The following is a 23,883-nucleotide window of genomic DNA, read 5'->3' on the forward strand; positions in this document are numbered from 1 at the left end:
GCAACCTTTTGAACCGTGTAAAAACCTGAATTAAAACGCCATATTCCCTAAGCATGAAGTGGTATTCCCAGGCAAGTGCTCTTACACAATGAAAGTGATATAGTAGCAATGTAACGAAGGGCAGACACATGATATGTGTTTAAACGTCGGCTAATCTGTTGACAAGTTTTATGTTTGACCCTAGTCATTTCGTTTTGTCAAGAAAAGGCATACACATTTAATGGTATTACTTAAAATAAAATGAAATTTAATCACACAAGTATTTTAAAAACCATTATTGATGGTGGTGGTGGGGGGGGGGGGGACTGATTAGTTTGATTAGGTGTTAGAAATTATTACTCTTTATTATGTATTTATTTATTCTTAAGAACCGCTAGGCATAAATGTACAGGGGTCAATGTTTCGTCCAAAGATAAATACAATCAAACGATATCATTTCGCTGACATCCTCTTACATTTACCAGTAGCTGTAAGAATATACTTAAACAAAGCTTTATCAGCATTCTAGTAATCACAACCTATAATTCCAAACGCCATATGATAAATACATGAGGAAATAGGGTTACAACGGAGGTTCCACCATCGAAGATGGCGTCTCTTAGCAACCCCATGCATCTACGGCCCTATATCATCATTATATCATCATGGCGAGGTGCGACTTCACCACTCACCAAATTATCCCCCCTGACACTACGTCCTTTAGTCTGCTTGACTTGTTACAAGTACACCATTTGACTGACGGGTTGGTTTTGTTGCTGTTTGCTGTTGTTTGCTGTTCTTTTCTGCTGTTTTGCTTGGATTTTTGCTTTTGTTTGCTGTAGGTTGATGCTTTTATTATTATTTAGCATTTTATATTTCTTATTCACAAAACGTTATTTTAAAAACCATTTTCGGCCTTAACATGTGCAATTTGACCTGTTCCAGTATTCAGTGATATTTTGAATATGACTACGGGTCCCCTAGGTTGTTGACAGTTCTCAGCAAACTGTAAATAACCCGTACAAAACAGGGTTTCATCGATTATCAATCGAGTCATTACTGTTTTGTTTTTACATAATTATTCCCCTTTACCTTTAGGACCACTTAGCAGATTTGGGACTAAATGAAAACTGTTTGCATCGAATTTGTTCACAAGAATTACCGTTAAGTCAGATATCGCCATCCCTTTTTTCTCTGTGTACCAAAACCCGATTGCCCAAGAACGTTTTAGGTCTAGATGTTGCGATAATCGGGTAGTGTAAGTGGTCAAAGTATTATCGGGGAAATATTCCACTGAAATGTTACTAGGTAGGGTTATGTAAAACATTGTTTCTTTGTGAAAGAGGGATTATGTAACATATAGCCTATAACGCTGCTCAACAAAGCAATAAAAAAACTCTTTTAATCGCCAGCGCTTAACACTGGAGTTTTTTGGTTTTCCCGTTGTTTCTGTGTTCCATTCGATACACCCACTGAGTAGACGTTATCCAACAATAAAGGCTCATCACTGATGTTATAAATATAGTGTAAATAAATTTTCGATTCCCTTTATGCCTTTTTCAGGAATATATCGTCGGCATCGACCATGGAATCGAATATTTTGGTTCAGCCTAACAACCGATCTAATTTCTAATGCGAATTGCTAATTTCTTTCCTGAAACTTTTTTCGTTTTTAAAACTTCTTCTATCTTCCACACCGTGTCTTAATCTTTATTTATTTTCTGCTATTCTTGACCGTAGAAAGAATCCTGAATTTGCTCGTTGTCGAATTATACACGGTTATATTTCCTTCGTAATACTTTGTTTAGAAAATACGAACAGTTCTTCGGTCCACTTCTGTTGTCATCCGCGACGAAACTGACGTTTCTTATGACTCAATCTCACCTAATCTCCTTTCTTAAATCTGTACGGCCTTCTCTTGAAAGATTATCATACTTTCTTTTGATAGAAATGAGGTTTTAGATGTCTTCGTTTAAGTCCTTGGGGGCCAAACCGTACAGTCTTGAATGTTTTCTACTGTTGTTGCTTCGAATGAGATTCGGTAATACGTCGGTGAACCTGTATGTCTGATTTGATTGCCTATGCATGATATTTTTCAATTTACCTGTGAAATATTAGACAAAAGCATCTTTGTGAGTACTGTGACTCGCTCCGTGTTTGACACCAATGGATTTACAATAACGTTTAATCGAGTCGTTCAGAAGCTCCAAACATACATGGACAAATGATCGATGGCAACGAGTAAAAGCACACACTGTAATTATGCTCTTTGATAAGTCGGCCAAATCTGCATCCCACATATAGTCAACGCTGATTAAAGGGGTTTTTACTCGAGGGTTCTTGTTTCTCACTTGTCTTAGAATTCTGTAGTGATCTTGGTTTTGTTGTCAATCGACGATCTGTGATCAACTGATCTTATATTTACCTTCATTTTGTAAGCCATCAAACAACCCATAGAAGGACCCGTAAAGCTTAAACGTGCCTGGGATCATGCTATATCTTCCTCAGATAATCTTCGTGCTTTCTTGAAGACATTTATTTACGACTGACAAACACATTCTCTTAATGCATATTTCTGTGCTATTTACAGTTTGAATTGTTTTATAGGTGAATCTGTCCTTTGTACTTCACACAAGTCTTAACTATCACTGATTATTGAAAAAGTTCAAATCACACATTTTGAGGTCAAAAACTGAGTTAAGTTTTGCAAATAAGAAATATGACATGTTTATATTTTTGTATGTAAAAGTTTGAATTTTTTTGTCATCATTACATATTTTGAAAAATTATGATAAAAATGTGATTGTGTAAGTGAAAAATGAAAAGTTTTTGAATAGAAAATATGACAATTTAAAGAAATGTAATATTTTAAGCTTTTTTGCCAGTAAAACAGGAGTAAGAAAAAAGCTTTAAAAATATATTGCTACATGTAATATAACAACAATATACGCCGAATCACGCCAAATCACGCCATACAAGTCATATTCCGTTGTGAAAAAGGATAAATACACTCTACGGTACAGCCGAAAACTTCATGAGGTCGTCAAAACCAACCCGTCAGTGGAATTACATATTTTACTATAACTAAAAACATCAATGACGTCGTCAAAACCAACGCGTCAGTGGAATTACATATTTAACTATAGCTAAAAACATCAATGACGTCGTATAAGCCAATCCGTCAGTCAACTGATGTACCTGTAAAATATCAAGAACAGCATGGGACACAATTAATGTCGAGGCGATAATTCGGTGAGTTTTAGCGTTACACCTCGTAGATTTGTGGGATTGTCATCTTAGATTCGTTGCATAGTAACGAATCCAAGATAGCGGAACTTCCTTTGCAACCCCAACCCATATCCTCATGTATTCATCAGAAATACATTTCATTTTTACATTCTAATTTAAAAACGGAGCTCAGGCCGTATTATAAAAAAATGTCTGTTACAGGTCAAGTACGTGTGTTCGTTATAAACTGGTACCTCCATAGGTACACATCAATGCTGTATTAATTATCAGATCAGATTTGCACATGTCGAACTTTTCCCGTTATTGTACTTCAAATTCATATTTAATTTCTTTACACACTCTATGTAAGCTTAAATGTACAGCTGTATTAAGCTGAAACAACTTTACACGTAAAATAACTACATTATGTAGCTAACTCCTACTAACTAACTAGCATACAAATTACATTGTGTTACTTACTCTAACAAGTGAACTGATTTAAAATCTAACTACGTTGTGTCACTAACTCTAACAAACGAATTAAGCTATCCAGCTAACTAAATTATGTTACTAACCCTAACTAACGAACTAACATACAAATTAATAACATTATGTAACTAACTCCTCCCTGCTACCTAACTAATATAACAATGCACTACATTATATAACTAACTCCTTTTTACTAACTAACAAAACCATTAACTGCATTATATAACTAACTCCTACTTAATAACTAACTTATATAATAATGAACTACATAATATAACTACATCCTACTTACTAACTAACTAATATAACAATTAACTACATTATATAACTAACTCCTACTTACTTACTAGCTAATACAACAATTAACTACATTATATAACTACCTCCTACTTACTAACTAACTAACTAATATAACAATTAACTAATAGAACAATTAACTACATAATAAAACTAACTCCTACTTACTAACTAACTAATATAACAATTAACTACATTATGTTACAAACTCGTACTAAAGAAATGATTTACCAACGAAGTAATAGTGTAACTAAATCTAACTAGCGAATTAACATACAAACCTACTACATCATGTAACTAACTCTAACTAGCTAACTGATTTACCAAATAACTACATTAGTAACTTACTCTAACTACCAAACTAACATACTAACTAACTACAGTATGTAACTAACTGTGACTGACGAACTAACATACAAACTAACTCTATTATGTAACTAACTCTATGTAACAAACTAGTAAACTTACTAATTACATAAAGCATATCCTCTCGGTCACAACACTAAAGAAAATGCTTTTTTCGTACAATAGCAAATATTTGTGTGGAGTATGTTTTTGTAAAGTGAAATGTTTGTATTAATTTCTAAATAGATGGGGTGCTGTTCTTCAAAAAGATCTCAAATAGCTGTTAAACCACCATTAACTACAAAACCGGAACCAGTGCCGGAACCAGTGACAGAGCCAAGTCCCGTCCAGGAGGATGAAGAAAATGACTCTGATTTTCTTCTCCCGTCAGAAAACGCCGATAAGGATGAGGTTTGTTTATAAAGTTTATAAAACAGAATGGCATCAACGCGATTAAGTAAATAATTCCATTGCGATTCATATTGTTTTACCGATTTCTAATAACCAAAATGAAATTGATTACATCAAGTGGCTATCAAATAATAACCCATTGTCCCTATATGATCACTTGATATCATTGATATCTAAGATGTGTCAGTAATAACCTATTGTCCCTCTATGATCGTTTGATATCATTGATATCTAAGGGGTATCAGTAATAACCCATTGTCAGTCTATGATCGTTTGATATCATTGATATCTAAGGGGGTATCAGTAATAAACCAATGTCAGTCTATGATCGTTTGATATCATTGATCATTTTTTATATTTATTTTATTTTTTGCATTTTTTCATTGTATGTACACAAAGAAGTTCACACACACACACGCCCTTACATACCTACATACATACATACATATAAGAAAAAAGGAGAGAAGAGACAGATTATGATAGAAAATGGTTAGATAGAGGAGAGAAAGAAGGCAGATGGCTAGAGAGAGGAAGAGAGAAAGATGAGGTAGAAGAAAATGGAGCATTAAAGTTCTGCAGAGAAGAAATGAAAGAGGTGTAAGTAAAAGCATTTTTGAGTGGCCAAGACACACTGGACCACCACCGAGCACTTACAAAATCCAGCTGAGAGCAGGCCTGCTTGTTGTTATCACGGATAGCCGGAAGTCAAATGTACAGATTAAACATAAGGGTAAATTTTCATTATTTTGATATCAAATTTTCCGGAAATATATTGTATTACAAGGAAAATGAATACGGCTATTATGGCATCATTCAAATAGTCATATATATATATATATATATCTGTAAAAATACTAAATCAAATAATAATGAATGGGATATATATAAGGTAATAGATAAATAAATAGATCATAATATAAGTACATGAGGAAACACAAGAAAATTTAGATCACCATAAGCAAACGAAAGCAACTCACCCTATAAGCAATATATATTTTAGTCCATTACAAAATAATTCTATACACTCACATCGCACATACATGTATGCCACAACCATTATATTATATATACGAGAAGAAAACCCCAGTTAAAAGTCGGTCATAGACATTACATTTATCACTAAGCACCAGTTCACATGACTGGTTATTTCACTAAACAATCACTAAAACATGTTATATCCTGAAGTTGTCATGTTTAGTAAAATATGATACCTTTAGTGGCGTGTCAAACAAAAGTCATTACAGTCGTTTCCAAAATTAGCTCCAAGAAATGACAAGTTTAAAGTTAAACAGGAGTTCTTTACACAGTTCATTCTGTATGCGTCCTTGACATCTGCTGATTTAGTCGCGTAAGATCCTCAAACACCACAAAGTTAGTTCCTTTCAGCTTCTTGCGGGCACGAAGAATTTTGTTTTTTCCATCTATGTGTAAATTGCTTTAATAATGAAATCACGTGAACACAAATTTACCCAGCCTACAGAAAGGATGGAAATTCTCTCTCCTGCACAGGAACCTCCAAACGTCACATGCACGGTACACAATATATAATATCAAGAGAAATCAAAGAACTAAGTAAGGTGACTTTTCACATTTACAACAGACAAGAACACCTACTGTTTAATAAGGCCAATTATTTGCCAATCATTTCACTAATGCTTTTTTGACTTTTTCATCACTGTTCATCCAACAACAAAATCGTGGATTACTTTGATTTAAAATATAACATTGTTATTTGACTGTGTAGTGTACTCTCGAACATGGTTTAGTATTTTTTCATTCGCAGTTACAAGAGCTTAGTGATAACATTGCTGGTAAATGGCTCATCCCTTGTTGCTTCATTGCATTATTGATTTTAAGAATTTAAAGATTTTCAAATTAACATGATTTACCATTCCATAATATTATCTCACTATTTCATATCTGTTTCTGTAGGCATCGTGAATAACGTCCAGCTTTAAATAACAGATATTATATATATAATTTCAACGTCCGACTATGTAAGTTGGTTACACACACAAAGGCGTACCAGGCAAGCGTGCTACATAAAGGCGCTACGTATGATGGTGTGGCTTAGCATTCAAGTTGTTGCCGGTCAGTCCATGATAACTATTAATTAACACATAATATGTATTTTCTGGTGAAAACACACAAGATCGTCACTTTCACTCCGATAAATAAAGCTATCAACTAGCCCATATCCAAATATAAGGTTGTTATACTCTGTTTCTTGAGTGCGTTTTGCCGGAGCGATTGAAACATGTCCTACACCAGAAGACCTTCGAAGTAAAATTTAGACATGATCTTAATGGTCGCCAGCATAGAAAGGATTTATAGGCTTATCATAATGAAAAAAATGTACGCAATGAAAATCAAGAAGACAGATACTTTCAAAAATTCTAATTTCTAATCCGAAAATATTCTTTGTTGTTTTCGTTATAAGTGAAGATATTCCAACTTGGTTAGACTCAGGTATATTTGTATGACACAGTTTTGACATTGACCAGCACATGTAAACAAAAATGGCCTACAAAAGTACGGGATGTCAATTGAACGCAATATATTCCATGATTAGTCTTATAAATAATTATAAATATTGGTTTCATTTGTATATATACAGCTGGTTTAAGTGGTTGACATCTATATCACTGTTATAGCTAAATTCATTCTACTTCAACGATGCACACGGGATTATTCCTAGTTCATTTCATGTAGCGCTTGCTTATTTATACCAAAGTCTTTTGTTTCTATGACCGAATGAAATAGAAACCTAATTTTGCATGTCGCCTGTATTAAAATAAGTAGTATTATAACCATACAGCTTTCTGTCTACTGTAGCTAATTTTGATTTTATAAACCTATGACGTCATCGTTTAATACGTTTTTATGCAAAGATTTGTTTTCATCTTTCATCTATTAATTATAAATCGACCAATGTTAGTGCAGTTCAGTATGAAAGCTATCACAGGGGATTTTAATCTCGCTCGTGATTCGGTCTGTTTCATTGAGTCATGACCTCAATCAAAAAAGGTTCAACCTGAATCATAATGAGACAAACATTCCCTATATATATTATTTTTAAATAAATAACAAGGACAAACTTAATTATAACTAGGGATATAAGGATGATGACCGCAAAGTGGTCTTTCAGATGCTAGAAATAATTTGTAAGCATACTTCATGTAATGAGGTCAATTAACATTTAGTCCCTTTCGTAAAAATAAACTAATTAGTCATTAGGCACCGTGAACAATCTCGTTCGTTAATCGATCTGTTTCAATGAGAGTAACGAACTCAATCAAAAAAGGGTTTAAATTGAGCCTTATGAGACAAACATTTAAAAATAAACCTTAGCCCTTTAAAAATAAAATGAAAAGATAATATCAAATAAACAAGGACAAACCTAATTTTGCATCCATTATTTCCAAAACCACGAAAAAACCATCAGTGTATCAAATATCGCAACCGATAAAGGGTTTGTAAATAAGGCGTTGACTAATATATACTTTCGCAGACTCCATTTCTTTTATTTTCTACTTGCAGGAAAGTAAACATACAATGCACACAAATCGAGGGTGTATGTAAAGCAGGCGGATACCAGCCAGGAGACAGAAATCTACAAGGAAAAAGTTTATGGAATGCTATATTTGTAGAAGGGGCATGGCAAATAGTCCATCCTTTCTGGATCTGTAGATGCGTTGTCGGTAGACGCACTGGAGGTTGGATCAAATTAGAAGCAGGTGGTCAAGCTATCAGTAAAAGAGAAAATGAAGCTGTAGGGATAATGAAAAACGCATTTGAAGAATACTACTTTATGACAAATCCAAGTGAATTCATCTACATGTGTCATCCAACAGATGACAGATGGCAACTTCTCCAGACCACATTGACAAGACAACAGTTTTTAGATCAGGCTTACCTTCTTCCACCATTTTTTGGTCTAGGCATGGTGATGAAAACAAGGGATGCGTGCGTGTACCAAGCCAAAGAAGGAGAGGTTTATATCAAATTAGAGGCTCCCGCGAAAAATGCAAATGCAATCGACATGTATTATGAGTTCCTGCTGAAAGAAGAAAGTAATGTGCAAAAACTAGAGGAACATGCTCTATGTTCAACGGACACTATGCCTCGGTTTGTTGCGTTGATCAGATGCGGTGAAAGGTGGAAGATTCGAGTTCGTTTTCCTGTTGAAGGAACGTATAAACTACGTTTATTCGGAGCCCCCAACAAAACACCACTCCTTCGGATTGCTGTCTTTAGACTCGATTGTTCGTCGAGAAGAAAGGAATGCATACCATTGCCGATTGACCCGAAGCAAGTAGGATTTGGACCCGGACCCACTGTTGAACAATCTGGATTATTGTTTCCGTCACACAGAAAAGGAGAATATCCACTTCCCAGGGATAAGACAATGAGGTTTACGTTTCATCTCGAAGAAGAGGCTGTAAAAACAACACATGTGAAAACCGATCTACTCGCGTCAAAATATGTAAACGGTTGGTTAGAAAAACATTCTTTAAAATCATTTGTTCACACCGAAATTCAAAGGCAAAAGAGAGAACTATCCATCACATGTAGTATGTTGGAAGATGGGGAATATGCTCTTACCATTTCCACAGCAACGACAGAATCGTCAAATTCATACAGGAACGTCTGTAACTATCTATTGTCGTCGGAGGTCAAGCCAATCAAAGAGGTATGTTCTTATTTAGGCACATGGGTTCAAAAGATGCAGGTTGATGGAAACCACGGGGAAGTTTTATGGTCGCAATAGTGATCTTATTGAGAAATATTCTATTCCTTTGTGTGATATGAAGCTGGACGTGTTTGATGCTCGTTAGTTTGCCTGTTGTCGTATACATTGTTCTCATTTGAGAACGCGACATTTCTTACTGGGATTAACCACTATTCATATGGCGGGTGTCGTCGATGAAGCAGAAGACATTCGTCCGGAGCATCTGGTTTTATTCCCTTTGTATTTTCTCAGGAGTCTCCGTATAAATATTTCTTTTGTTCATATTTTACCTTAGTTTCATGGAATTTGAGTTTGGATTATGATTATGTTGCCATGTTGGTATTTTCTTGATGTTTTGATAGGCGTGGCATGATTTACTTGTCGTATATATGTTGTTGTGTTAAACATCCGTTCAACCCTTATTTCATGATCATATATGTATAAATAGTGTTGTTTACTAACTGTATTCAATCGTTTCCGCGTTCCAATTGTGTTGATTAAGTAGAAGTTATGTGCTTTCTACTTTGTATGCTGTTTTCATATAATTTCAACGAAAAGTTTTGTTTCTGATTTCAGAACAACTATGTAAGATTCGCAAAAAATGCGCTTCGTAAAGTTTTAGCTGCTGACTACGGCTCCCGACCTGACAAGGAAATAATCGAAGATTTAGAAAATGTCCTCGAAAAATGTAGAGGAAATAAAGTTCCAGAAGGTGACGAAGAAATGGAATCCGCAAAGATCAGGTTGGAGTATCTTCGTACGAAAATTGGTAAGCTGCACATGGTCCACTCAAACGGCTTCCGCTGTCATAAGGTTTAGCAAGAATCTTTCAATGATCTTTTGTGATAACATCATAATGTAAATATAGAACGATTTCAGTTAAACATACCGGAGTTCAGCTAAGTGCATGTAACGTGGATTAATTACAATAGCCATTACAAAGAACTAATGTTAACCAGTCTAGAGGAATTGTATTTTTTATTATTTCATATCCGAGAGTTTTGACTTTATTTTATTTTGAAATTTTAATTGCCTTCACAGAAATACACGACGCCAAACTCCGACAGAATTGGCACGTGACAGAGAAAACCATTCACCGACTGATACAGTCACGGTTCGCTTACACGTTTCGTAAGAACATCGAGGAGTTGACTAAGGAGAGAGACAGACTCGCACTAAAGCGGGAGGAACTGCAGCAGGATAACTAATGTAGTGCTTGATGAGATACTTCTTAAACAAACTTCTAATTGGAGTGTTTAACTGCGACAACAATGTGACATTAAACAAAATCAGATACATCCTATTCGGATTTCCCTGCATGAATACAGTCTGACGTTTAAAATATGTGACTGAACTCAATTAGGATACCACAGTTTTCTAAATATACTCCTAACTGACTATTGTCAACCTTGCATTTGGTGAAGGAAGAAAATACACACAAAAATATAGATATTTTCCCCAGAAAATGTGTATGGTAAAATGATTCCATATCATTTTAGAGAACACTACTCTTTTGTTCGTCGTAACATAATAAATCATAGAATTGATATTCGGGCGTATTCATATACCACCTCGTGTTTTAACCCATGGTCATTATTTGACAGGAGATATGTCTGTGGAATTTTTTGAAAATCTCTTAATGCTTTTCAAGTACCGAATGAAAATAGATAAAACATTTCTATCGTCTAATGTACCGTATAACCCTGATTAATGTCCACTGATGGCTATTGAGTTGCTCAACGTCGGTATTATGATGTACACTTATCATTTAAAGACCAATGCGGGGTTGACTTCTTAAAACGTGATTCGTGTATTACTCAAGATACACATTTAAAACACTTTTGATAGGCAAATCGATGTTCCCTATTCTTACACTGGGAAGATGCCCATGCCATATAAAAAGTTTATGATAGTTTATCATTTAAAAGTACTTTAAACTCCATTATGACGGAGGCCAAGCGTCTGCTATGATCAATTTATTAAAATTACACGCGTGGTTTTGAAAGCTTTAGTAGCCAAACAGGATTTTAAACATCAAGTGTATGAGTATAGCAAAAGATACAGAGAGATATCATGTAAACATGTACTTAAAATGCAAGTTTTTGGTAACAAGTAAGACAACCTAAGAAATGTTCTAATTAAAATTATCATGAGGGATCAAAATATGTATGACGGAATAATCAATGGGGAGCCATAATCACTTGAAATAGAACAATATACTGGAAATTGTTATAGTTATATAAGGGATGATATGATCGAGCGATCAGTACAAATCCAAATTACTTATTACTGGTCACATCATATTTTATACAAATGCAAGATAATGTATTTCACTAAAAATGATTCTCGTGCAGAGGTAAAACAAATATTCTGAAAAGCTGTTCATATCTAGATTTAGAGAGCTGTTATCCGCGTAAAATATCTAGTTATATTGAATGCGTTTTTATTCAAATCCTAATAAAACAAATAGATGTAACTACCGCATTTATTTCTAATAATTTTACTTCATCATATAGCTATATTGCATGTATGGTTTTCATTGTTTGCCAATATTCCATTTACGTATATCAGGCCTATGCCGTTTAAATGAGAAACACATTTACATGAGAATGCATGCATTCTATGATTATTCTTATTTAAGATAAGCGTTATAATTGTATTTAATTGTGATAATCTTTATTCCATGTACTTCTGATCAGTTTTATTCAAGATAACTGTGATAATTTTTGTCAAAATAATTGTGATATTTTTATTCAAGATATCTGTGATAATTTTTGTCGAGGTAATTCTGATAATCGTTATTAAGATAACATCGATAATCTTTATTCAATGTAACTTAAAGTTTTTATTCAAGATAACTGTGATAATTTTTTATTCAATATAGCTGTGATTATCTGCATTCAAGATAAATGTGGTAATTTTTATTCAAGATCTCTGTGAAAATTTTCATTCAAGATAACTGATCACAATATTCGGAATAATTGTGATAATCTTTATTCAAAATAACTCTGATAACAGTTTTGATGTTGTTTGTGTAAATTTGTAGCGTTTAATTATCACGTGTGTTTCACTGACAAGACTAGGCAAAACATTAACCTATGGTTATATATGTGTATTTCATCCTTAATAAATAAAGCATATTGCCATTGTATTATTATCTCAAATAAAATGTGCACATTCGTTCCGAATTTGATAGTATGCAGTAATTGCTTTTGTATTCTTTAAAAAAAAACTAGCCATATTATCTTGCACGAAACACATCCAATAAGACAGTAATTGTAAAACTTTCGAAACTATTGGCATGTGAATGTTTAATAAGCAGAAAATGAGACGACCTTGGAACTTAATAACTTCTGTTACAATTAAAGAAAAAAATATTCAATTTTAAAATAGCCATTCCCTATACAAAATTGACAATCATTCCTTTAGCGAAAACATCACACGATTACAGGTGCTATGCACATGAAGGTTATGAACATCCAAATCAATATTAGTCGTAATCAATATCAACCAGATGAGGATCTGCATTAACTTAAAATTCTTCACATCAACTCCGACCTTCTTAATAGTTTCCTTACAGTTTATTTGAAACTTTGTCATGTTTAGTGCCTCGACACTTCAGTGTGTGATTGTACCGATTAAAATGACAAGAAAAATAGAACTTGCTGTGAAATAAGAAACTATCTGAAAACAAGACATTATCATCTCAGAATATACTATAAAGCAATAGCCAACTATTGAACTTTCTGTAGCACTACCTTACATTACAAACATTATGCGGAGATTTGGGTTTGATTTTCTTATTTTAACTTTCAAATACAATATCGTTCCATTACATAAAATATGACTTGTTTGTTTTTGTTCATCATAACAGAAACACTTCAAATCCGAACTTCATCAACTATCCCGAAGCAAATTATCGTAATAAATAACAGGATTTTACACAGGCCATATATAGATCGTTTCTATGCGATTTAATCAAAATAGGTTCATCAACATGTGATTTTTATTCGAGATCATGTTCCTTATTTGTTAAGTTGGATCTTTTCGCGTCTTTTCTCCTCGTTCCTCCGGTATGCTATGATTAAATCAAGTTTTAAATCTGGAAATACCAATGACAATTTAAGATTGTCAAGTCTCAGGTGGATAACCTGTCAGTCATTTCGTTTTTCTGATCAGTTGCAAAATGAACATTGCATACCTAGACTAGGGGCTTGGAGAAAGTACAAATAACATTTGAAAGGTCTATCTTGTTCTCCAGAAACAGCGATTAGATTCGTTTTTCAGATCCAAAATGGTCACGAAATTTCAGTTCCAAAATTGTTGCAACACATCGGACTAAGACGACATGTATGCATACGTGATATATCAAAACGATCCATTCTGTGCTTCTCAATAAAGAGATATGACTTTAACTCTGTCAAAATTCAAATCTGCCGTTTGTCAACCATTTGTTTTCGGATCACTTTCAAACTTTGAAACTTGGTTTGACCAAGAGTAATCTACAAATGATATTTGAGAAAGACCCATTATGTACTTCTCAAGAAAACCCGAGAATCAATTTTTACAGTCACATGAAAGATGGCTGCCAGTCGGGTCATTTCCATTTTCACATCTTTCCTAAATTGAAACGCCTACAACTTATAATCAAGGAGAACCTTGAGCCTTCATGTGAAATTAAAGTGACCCCCAGTACTTCTAAAGAAATAACGATAACAACAAATTCAGTAAATGATTGCAAAGCTCCCCAACAGCAGGCATCAGAAGGTGCATTCAAAAGTTCTATTACAAAAGTATTGCGAAATGTTACAGAGTGAACATCTGGACTTTAACAGTCTGTCATATCAACCCAATCCTGGAACTTTAAAAGGAGTGTTTTACAAATAGGTGGGTTGTTGGAGGTATACTTATGGATTTTATTAAATAAGTAAAGTGCAACGCAAAAACAAAAATACAAAAAGTCATCATAAAAATATAACATTTTAGATCCATGCAAAATAGGAGGGATGTGGGTTGAATATTTTGTATTCAACCGCCGTGGGGAAATAGGATTAGCTCACAGGTGCAAGTGAGCGGTGAACTAAAAATTGTTGACTGTTTTCGATCTCTTAATTTGTATTAAAAGGTGCTTTTCACTCAATATATTTCATATTCTTCCATCATTAACACTGGAAATTTTGTCAGTTTCAAATTTTCAGTTGGCAGTTTTTCAAATTAAAATAGTTTTAAGTAGAAAGGAATCGAAAAGTGTATTGTGCATAAACCCATACATATTTACACACACACAAAGATATTTCAGTGCGCCAATCCAAACATTTGGTTTTAATTAATGAGTAATGGCAATTCGATATGATTTTACATTGCTTGATACCTTTGCAGATGGGAGTTAGATGCTTAATCACCCAAGTGTTTCTTACAATAAATAGATATTATTAATATCATGTTTATCACAGGATAATTCAACTATCACAAGTCAATCTTAAAACAGTCATATTTTCAATTACACTTCAACATTATGATACCCAAACAAATCTTACTAGAACAATAAAGGTTCGCAGTATTATATCGTTAGATTGTAAGTAGAGGATAATAAAACTGACCATGTCTGCAACACTTGTGACTTGTCCATCTCTTGAAGAGCCTGCAGTTGTTTCCAAGCATCTTCAGAACCAAGTTTTGTGTACTCGTTATCAGGTTGAAGCTTGAATTCGTATTCCCCAAGAATTATATACTGACAAAGTGCAACTTGAATGCACACATAGAGAACATCAAACTCGGTCCTGTTGAGCGACCTGTGTTTCAGGTATCCTCCAAGAACGTGACCGGCAATTTCAACGGGGCCCATCGACTTCACGTCCGTAATGGCATCTCTTATTACCATGGATACCTCAAACACGTATCTGGAAAAGCTGACGTCTCCAAAGTCAATTACTCCAAACTTGGACTTAACAGAGTAAGAAGTTAACTCTTGATTTGACTGATATATTGGACGTAGTTTTCCCTCGTCTTCATTGATAATGATATTCATATCGTGTATGTCTCCGTGTATTATTCCTGGAAAGTAACAAAAATAGGGATATCTTTCCGATCTAAGAATGGAATTAATTAAATAAAGTATGGCATTCAACATCATAACAAAATAAATTAAACAAAAGTGATAATCATTCGTCTTCGAGAAAAATAAGATAAAACCGATAGAGTAAGTCATGTCATCTACTCGTGCGAAAAGGAAATAAATACCATCTAAGTATTTCATCGAGATATATATATACTTAATTCCATTAGAATGTCTCTACTTTTATCAGCGAGTCTTCAGTTTCAACTACTCTGGCAACCTTAGGTTTTACATCAATAAGAATAGGGTTTTTACGCAAATTTATTTATTCTTTTTATTTTCATTTCAATTTCTTTTTTCCCCGTTTATTTATTTCCAAAAAGATAAATGTATAATGAAATGAAGCATTACAATTTCATAGATATTAAACGCTAGGAAGGAGGTGATTTTTCATGGTTCATCACTATTTTCATATATTTCATATGTATTCTCTCATTATTCTTACCAAGTTTGAAATTATGCTAAAAAATCTAGTTTTCCTTTATAAACCTTAGTTAACATTACCCCCTCCCTACGGTGAAATGTGATACCTTGGGGCCATGAAATTCAATTTTCGTTCATCCATGAAGAGTATTTGATTCTATCATATCTGTATGTTGAAAAGAAGAGTTTTTAAATATGAGTCAATTTTGGCCCGTCAGTCAGGCCCCTGTGGGGTGGGGATTGTATAATCCTCAAGTTAGGTTCATGTTATGCCAGGGAAGATTTTCGCAAAATTTCATTTCCTTTCAGGGATTTTGAGAAGAGGTCGAAAAATGTTAAATTATTTACGGACGCAGGACGCACAAACACCAGACAAAGGTGATCGCAATAGGTCACCATGAGATATCTAAAACTTCAATAAGTCATTTACCGATTCGAAGCCAAAACAACAAAAACGTACTATTTTTACACGATATAAAACAGTGGTGACATTAACCGAGAAAATGGTTATTATCACTATCTAGACAAGATGAAATGTAATAAAGTGCGCATTTGGAATGCCAAAATATTTATTTTTCAAAAGAGAAAGATTTATCTTTAAGGGTTTTTTTACTATCACTGTGCGATATAATAAATATGTTTAATATTACCCAGAAATGATAAATGGGTCACATACCTGAAGACAGATTGTCTACTACACATAATACCTCCTCCTCAAAACGACGTAATATCGCCGATGTTACTCCAATCTTTTTCACGTCCTATACAATGCAACAGAAAAATAATGATAAACAAAATATATATTTCTCATATTGAAATCAAGTTTATTTTCTTACAAAGAAAGAAATTTTAATTCTGATATATTTGTAGATCTTATTACATCGTCCGTCTACCGATCATATGGGGATTTTTGAGAACTTCGAAGAGCTTTTGGTCAATCTTCAATACCCACTTCTAAAACACATTTCTTTTGTAAGAACATTCTAAACTCTGTACATCACCATACCCCATTCTTGACTGAAGCATTCGTTATCTCGTTATAAGTTGACCGGCAGTAAAAATATAATATTCATTATGGTTATCAACTAATACTGGAGTGGTTTCTGCATCCTCAACCTATGGTGTTGACATGTCGTAGGTGATTCGATATTCAAGGGCTGTTCCCAGTATTACGATTTCCATGCAAGATTGCGCTGGACGTGTTTAATGCTCGTTACTTTGCCTGTTGATTCCGTTGTTTCTATACCTTATTATTATTTGAGAACGTGACCTTACTTACTTGAAGTGACCAAACTATGCATGGTGGGTATTATCAATGAAGCAGAACACGCGTATATTTCTGGAACATATGGTCTTATTCTCCTTGTACTTTTTTAAGAAGTATCTGTGTAAATCTTTGTTTTGTTTATAATTTGCCCGAGTTGAGTTTGGACTATGACTATGTTGACATGTTGGCGTTTTCTTGTTGTTTTCTGTAGTACATGTAGTTTTCCAATAATCACCATAAAATAAAACCTAAAAAGATTGCTATAATCTCTAGCTAGCGATTCAATCATTTTCAGGTGTGATCGTTTCCTGGTAATTATATTACTTGTATTTCGTGCAGGAGGTCTTTAACTCGGAGAAAGTTGTCGATCCTCCATGGATCCAATGAGTCGACATCTACCCGAACATTATTAGATTGTGTCAGCCTCTGAAATAGCAATGTTAATGTAGATGTTGGTAAATTTGAAATATTTCAAAAGTAAAATAAAAATGTCAAAACCAAAAATAATAGGCAATTACACAAATTTGAAAGTAGTATAAATTGTACAAAGGACAAGCAATTGAATAGCACCTTTTCCTAATTCAAAGCGAGATAAAGTAGAGCCACACAATGAATTTAAATGAATCATACTGCTGTCATGTCCTTTTAGGTCCCGGCAGTGGTGCTAAGGGCCTAAATTTTGAAGCCTAAAAGTCGGCTAAGAAAAATCCAAAGTGATCGAGAGGTAAGTAAAAATGTGCAGCAGCCCCGTAATTAAAAAAATCGTAATTTTCATATTTCAGATAATTCTAGAACAGCATCAAGTGCACTTGTATATTTTTAACCGTGCCAGTATTCGAATTAATTAAAACGTGGCAAACATGTTCCGGCAAACTTCAGGGACTTTAAGACCACCAGCCGTGTCTACCACATCCTATCTTAAAGATTGTACTAAAGTCCACCATCCGTGTCTACCACCTCCTATCTTAAAGATTGTACACAAGTCCATCAGCCGTGTCTACCACATCCTACCTTAAAGATTGTACAAAAGTCCACCAGCCGTGTCTACCTCCTCCTATCTTAAAGATTGTACAAACGTCCACCAGCAGTGTCTACCACCTCCTATCTTAAAGATTGTACAAAAGTCCACCAGCCGTGTCTACCACCTCCTATCTTAAAGATTGTACATAAGTCCACCAGTCGTGTCTACCACATCCTATCTTAAAAATTGTACAAAAGTCCACCAGCCGTGTCTACCACCTCCTATCTTAAAGATTGTACATAAGTCCACCAGTCTTGTCTACCACATCCTATCTTAAGAATTGTACAAAAGTCCACCAGCCGTGTCTACCTCCTCCTATCTTAAAGATTGTACAAAAGTCTACCAGTCGTGTCTACCACATCCTATCTTAAAGATTGTACAAAAGTCCACCAGCCGTGTCTACCACATCCTATCTTAAAGACTGTACAAACGTCCACCAGTCGTGTCTACCACATCCTATCTTAAAGATTGTACAAAAGTCCACCAGCCGTGTCTACCACCTCCTATCTTAAAGATTGTACTAAAGTCCACCAGTCTTATCTACCACATCCTATCTTAAAAATTGTACAAAAGTCCACCAGCCGTGTCTACCACCTCCTATCTTAAAGATTGTACAAAAGTCCACCAGTCGTGTCTACCTCCTCCTATCTTAAAGATTGTACAAAAGTCCATCAGTCGTGTCTACCACCTCCTATCTTAAAGATTGTACAAAAGTCCACCAGCCGTGTCTACCACCTCCTATCTTAAAGATTGTACAAACGTCTACCAGCAGTGTCTACCACCTCCTATCTTAAAGATTGTACAAAAGTCTACCAGCCGTGTCTACCACCTCCTATCTTAAAGATTGTACAAACGTCTACCAGCAGTGTCTACCACATCCTATCTTAAAGATTGTACAAAAGTCCACCAGCAGTGTCTACCACATCCTATCTTAAAGATTGTACAAAAGTCCACCAGCAGTGTCTACCACCTCTTATTTTAAAGATTGTACAAAAGTCCACCAGCCGTGTCTACCACCTCCTATCTTAAAGATTGTACAGTACAAAAGTCCACCAGTAGTGTCTACCACCTCTTATTTTAAAGATTGTACAAAAGATACACAAATGCATGGTCGATCGGATGAGGTTCAGAGAGCAGAAATAGACTATAGTTACAGGTCTCGCTTGTCTCGCTTTGTTAATATGGCGATTTTTAAGCAAAATGCAAAATACGGCAGATTTCAAAGTTAATTTTAATAATAAATATGTAAATACGATATGATGTTGCCATCTAAATATGGATGCACTTTAAAACACAAAATGAAAATTTAGTAAATCCTTTAACATTCAAAATTCACTCAATCAAATATAACATTTACCCACCATTTTGGGGGGTAAAACTGAACTTGTTCAGTAGCGTTCAATACTTGTTTCAATTTGACTATGAATTAATTTCAAGCAAGTCATTTCTCTTAATCTTATTTATTTATTTTTGTCTAACTACAGTCATAAACCAAATCTCAGTAAAGTTTATTTTTTACGTTTTGATGAACGGCTCAAATGAAGTATATTTTCCTTTGAGAAAGAAATAAAAGAGACATTAACAGAGCAGATTAGTTGTTTTGTTTGTGGATGTCTATTAGGATGTTGTCACTTTGGTGGTGAAGGTTCCACCATGTGATTGTAAAGTGAAAGAAGGGGTCGTTGTATGTGAAATTTAGGTCGTTTTTGTGTCATATTTGGTCTGCAGGTAGAGGATGTTTGTGTCCGTGGCTACATACTAGTGAATGATTTAGCAGAAGAGTATGAAAAGTGTTCTTGTTCTGAGATTGTGTTGTAGCATGTATCATGGTGTTCTTCCTCGTGCTTTCTGTAATATGTTGTTTGTATAGTGCGAGTCCAAAATTGAAGACCAGGATTCTAATTTTGGTCTGACAATGCGTGATCTGTAATATATGGTAGGTTTTTTCGTATTGGAGACCCATCTGAGGTTGTTCCAGACAGTACAGTGTAACTACTTATGGGCATTACAGTGAAAAAGAAACGTCCACACTCTAAATCAGTCCCCATGGCCCAGTAAGCACGTTTATTTAATTACATTCTTTTATTGATATTTTTATGCCTTTTTTTATTGTTATTTTCTGTTGTTTATTTTGGGTTTTTTCTGTTTTGCTTTGTTTTGTTTTCATTGTACGTTTTTTTTTTTTACCTGGAATGTTAAGTGTAATTGTGCAACGAATTCCCCTAGTGACACCAGTATATCACGTGCCGACAGTCTGTCCCAGTGGTTCATGAGTGGGTCACCAGGTACGTAGGTCAGCATCCACATGCACATTGGGTCTGCAAGTATAAAATGATCACGAGTTTACAAAGGTTACGAAAGATCTTTTAGATGTAGTAAAACAAAGTGCAGCCAGGTTACAAAAATACACAATATCAGATCAGTCTCTTATGAAATCTGAATATTTTTTGTGAACAGCGCAAATGCCTTATCTAGTAGTTACATAGTACGACTCGTGTTGATGATGCTTACATAGGTTTTTTGCCGACTTTTTATTTCCGAGTTTTCAGTCTTGGTTCAATACTATTGATGATATCAAGAAACGGTAGGTCCAGTTTATTCAAGGTGATAAGTTATAATGACTTGCGCCTAATTCAATGTCTACAATTGATAAATACATATGTTTTAATCAAAATTTATTTATGGAAAATCAACACGTGAGCAATAAAATTTGGAAAGTGGCGATGAACCAAGTGTTTGCGAATAGAACGTGCCGTCTTCACTCACCATTACATTGGTCATACCAGTAGAACCAACTACCTGATTTTGTCTTCACAAATGTGGGACAGACAAAGTATTCACTAGACAGAAAATTCATAATGTGTCTCTGGTGTTCTAATTTAGAATCGTCTTGTTTTTCTCTCGATTTGGAAATTTTGACTACATAACACTCTGAAGTCTTATGTCGAGAATCCCGCTCGGACAGTTCACACCTGACAAAGAAATTTCTGTCCTCGAAGGCAGGGAATTCCTTCAAGTCATTCACGGTCAACCCGTATACTTCATACACCAGACGGACAACGTCCGTTGGTGTTACATCTGGTCGGACTGACATGTATACTGAGTAAATACAACTACAAGTACCGTCACATAAACAGAAACTGAACCGGCTGCGTGGTGTTTTCAGAGCACCAGTTTGGGCGCATTCGATCAGAAACTCTATGTGGTTATATGTCTACGTATAAAACTTCACACTGTAGTAAGAATATATAAGATATCCAGGAAAGGCCACATGAAAATATTCGGGTAATGCACTTGGTGGAAAGAATGAAGTTCAAAAATGAACTAATGATAAAATTCCAAATTTGTACTAATTCTTTTTGTTTTATTAATTTTTTTTAGAAAATATTTACACTTATTTAGAACTATATAGAAAGCATCTTGATATACCAAAATGTACCAAGCTTCAACAAAAATCACACTGATTCCTAACATGTTATCGTTATCTGCAGGATTTTTTTTAAGATACAGTGTATAATATATACTACTCACAATTTGATAGGGATCTTTTTTGTTATTTAATGTTTAAGAATATATTCTACAGTTCAATTTATACATATTTCGGCATTATAAGATGAAGATTTAACAACACCAAGCGAAGAATAACAGTATCAATTTGCTTCAATGCTCATTGTACACAGATACCCCGAAAATCGCAAATTACGACAAAAGGGGCGAAAAATTAAGTCCTACGAAACAGTGTCAATCAGCGAAAAATACAGTGTTAGTATCGAGTATAACGTCCTTGAGCATCAATTACGCTCTGGCAGCGGCGGCGCATGCTTCTGATCAAGTCTCGTATCCGGTTCTGGGGAATACTTGTCCATTCAGCGACGAGAGCCGAGTTCCTGAAGCGTTCTAGGTTGGATGTTTCTCACCGAAACAGCGTTCTGAAGCATGTCCCACACATGTTCTATCGGATTGAGATCTGGAGAATGGGCTGGCCAGTCCCTCCTCTCAATTGTTTCCCTTTCCAGATACTGTTCATTCACACGAGCTCTGTGTGGTCGCGCATTGTCATCCATAAGAATGAATTCTGGACCTATAGCACCAGTATAAAGCCTGACGTACACGTCCAGGACTTCGTCACAGTACCGCTGTGCAGTCAAACTGCCATTAAGGAACACATGAAGGTCGGTCGTGCCTTGCATGCTAATGCCACCCAAAATCATAACAGATCCACCACCGTATCGGTCATATTGGGAAACGTTAGCGGCATGGAACCTCTCATTTGGTAGTCGCCACACCCTGGCACATTGGTCAGTGAAATCTAAGCAAAATCTAGACGACTTGTCTGTAAAAAGTACGAGGGACCAGTCATGGAGGCTCTCATTCACATGATCACGAACCCAAGCAAGTCTAGCTTGAACATGTTGTAACATCAAAGGAATTCTCACAGCAGGTCTGCGCAACCTTAAACCAGCATCATGAAGTCTATTTCTCACAGTTTGTGTGAAGATATGAGTTCCGGTGACATTCTGGAAGTCATTACGTAGTGATGTACCGTTGATGAACCTTTGACATCGAGCTGCAATAACAAGATAGCGGTCTTGACGCTGCGAGGTAAGTCGTTCCCGACCCCCACCATGTCTTCTGGAGACAGTTCCATAATTTTGGTAACGATTCCACATATGGGACACAACACTCTGGGACACACCAAGGTCATTGGCCACCTCCCTTTGTGACCTAACAGACTGGATCATACCAATGCCCCTGTCCATATCTGAAGTGCTTAGACGTCTTCTAGCCTGCTGTCGGGGCATTTTGAAACCATTAAAATTCAAAATGTAAAGCAAAAAGCGAGATATTCTGCCACAAACGTATTGATGACAATCTGCACATAGGAGGGTCGTGCGTGTACACGTAAAGTGTAGGCATTACGGGTGACTGACCACATAAACACCCGATACACATAGACCTCGGTACAGATATAAACCAACAAATATAAGGAATACGTATTATTTTATTTTCAAAGAAAATCTTGCTAATTATTAGGTGTGATCCCTATCAAATTGTGAGTAGTATATATATACTGGGACAGTACCTTGTGTGGTAACCTTTCACCCCAGCATGCCACCATCGTCAAAAATCTTCCAGAGACACTGGCAAATCGTGCTGTTGTCCAGTAAATTTCAGAACATTTTTTTCGGAACCACCAATACTAGCTTATCGCAGACCGAAAATCATCAAAGACCTGGTAGTGAGCGGTAAGTTACTAACAACTTCCTACACTACTGCAACTGGCCGTTTCAAAACATACAAACTTTGTCCGTATACTCACAGCATCAATTGATTCAAATGTGAGGTCAACCGCCAGAACTACCACATCCTCCAGTCGGTATCCTGCACATCGTCCAATGTAATATAGTTTATTACGTGTGCCAAGTGTCACTTGCAGTATGTAGGGGAGACCAAAACACCACTAAATCTCAGGATCAATATCGATATAAACAGACTTAATTATCATCACTCTCCAAACCATCATCAATTTTTTATTAAAAAATTTAAACCAAATGCTTTGAAGAATAATAACCACA

At 35.3% G+C, this 23,883-nt stretch overlaps 2 protein-coding genes across 2 annotated transcripts; one reads left to right on the top strand and one right to left on the bottom strand.

Moving 5' to 3' along the window:
- Positions 1-4,584: 4,584 nt before the first annotated feature.
- LOC132563389 (hillarin-like) lies at positions 4,585-10,689 on the top strand. The gene is made up of 5 exons (XM_060228152.1): positions 4,585-4,749; positions 5,967-6,097; positions 8,290-9,442; positions 10,058-10,250; positions 10,523-10,689. Exons 1-5 carry the CDS (start codon positions 4,585-4,587, stop codon positions 10,687-10,689), a joined length of 1,809 nt encoding a protein of 602 aa, XP_060084135.1.
- A 4,352-nt stretch (positions 10,690-15,041) lies between these two features.
- LOC132563393 (hydroxylysine kinase-like) lies at positions 15,042-21,401 on the bottom strand. The gene is made up of 5 exons (XM_060228156.1): positions 21,074-21,401; positions 20,495-20,625; positions 17,611-17,712; positions 16,696-16,780; positions 15,042-15,535 (listed from the first exon to the last, which is right to left on the bottom strand). Exons 1-5 carry the CDS (start codon positions 21,399-21,401, stop codon positions 15,042-15,044), a joined length of 1,140 nt encoding a protein of 379 aa, XP_060084139.1.
- Positions 21,402-23,883: the final 2,482 nt, after the last annotated feature.

Source organism: Ylistrum balloti, unplaced genomic scaffold (genome assembly GCF_031769215.1).
Source record: "Ylistrum balloti isolate Yb309-2 unplaced genomic scaffold, AGI_CSIRO_Ybal_v1 Utg371706, whole genome shotgun sequence".
NCBI lineage: Eukaryota > Metazoa > Mollusca > Bivalvia > Pectinida > Pectinidae > Ylistrum > Ylistrum balloti.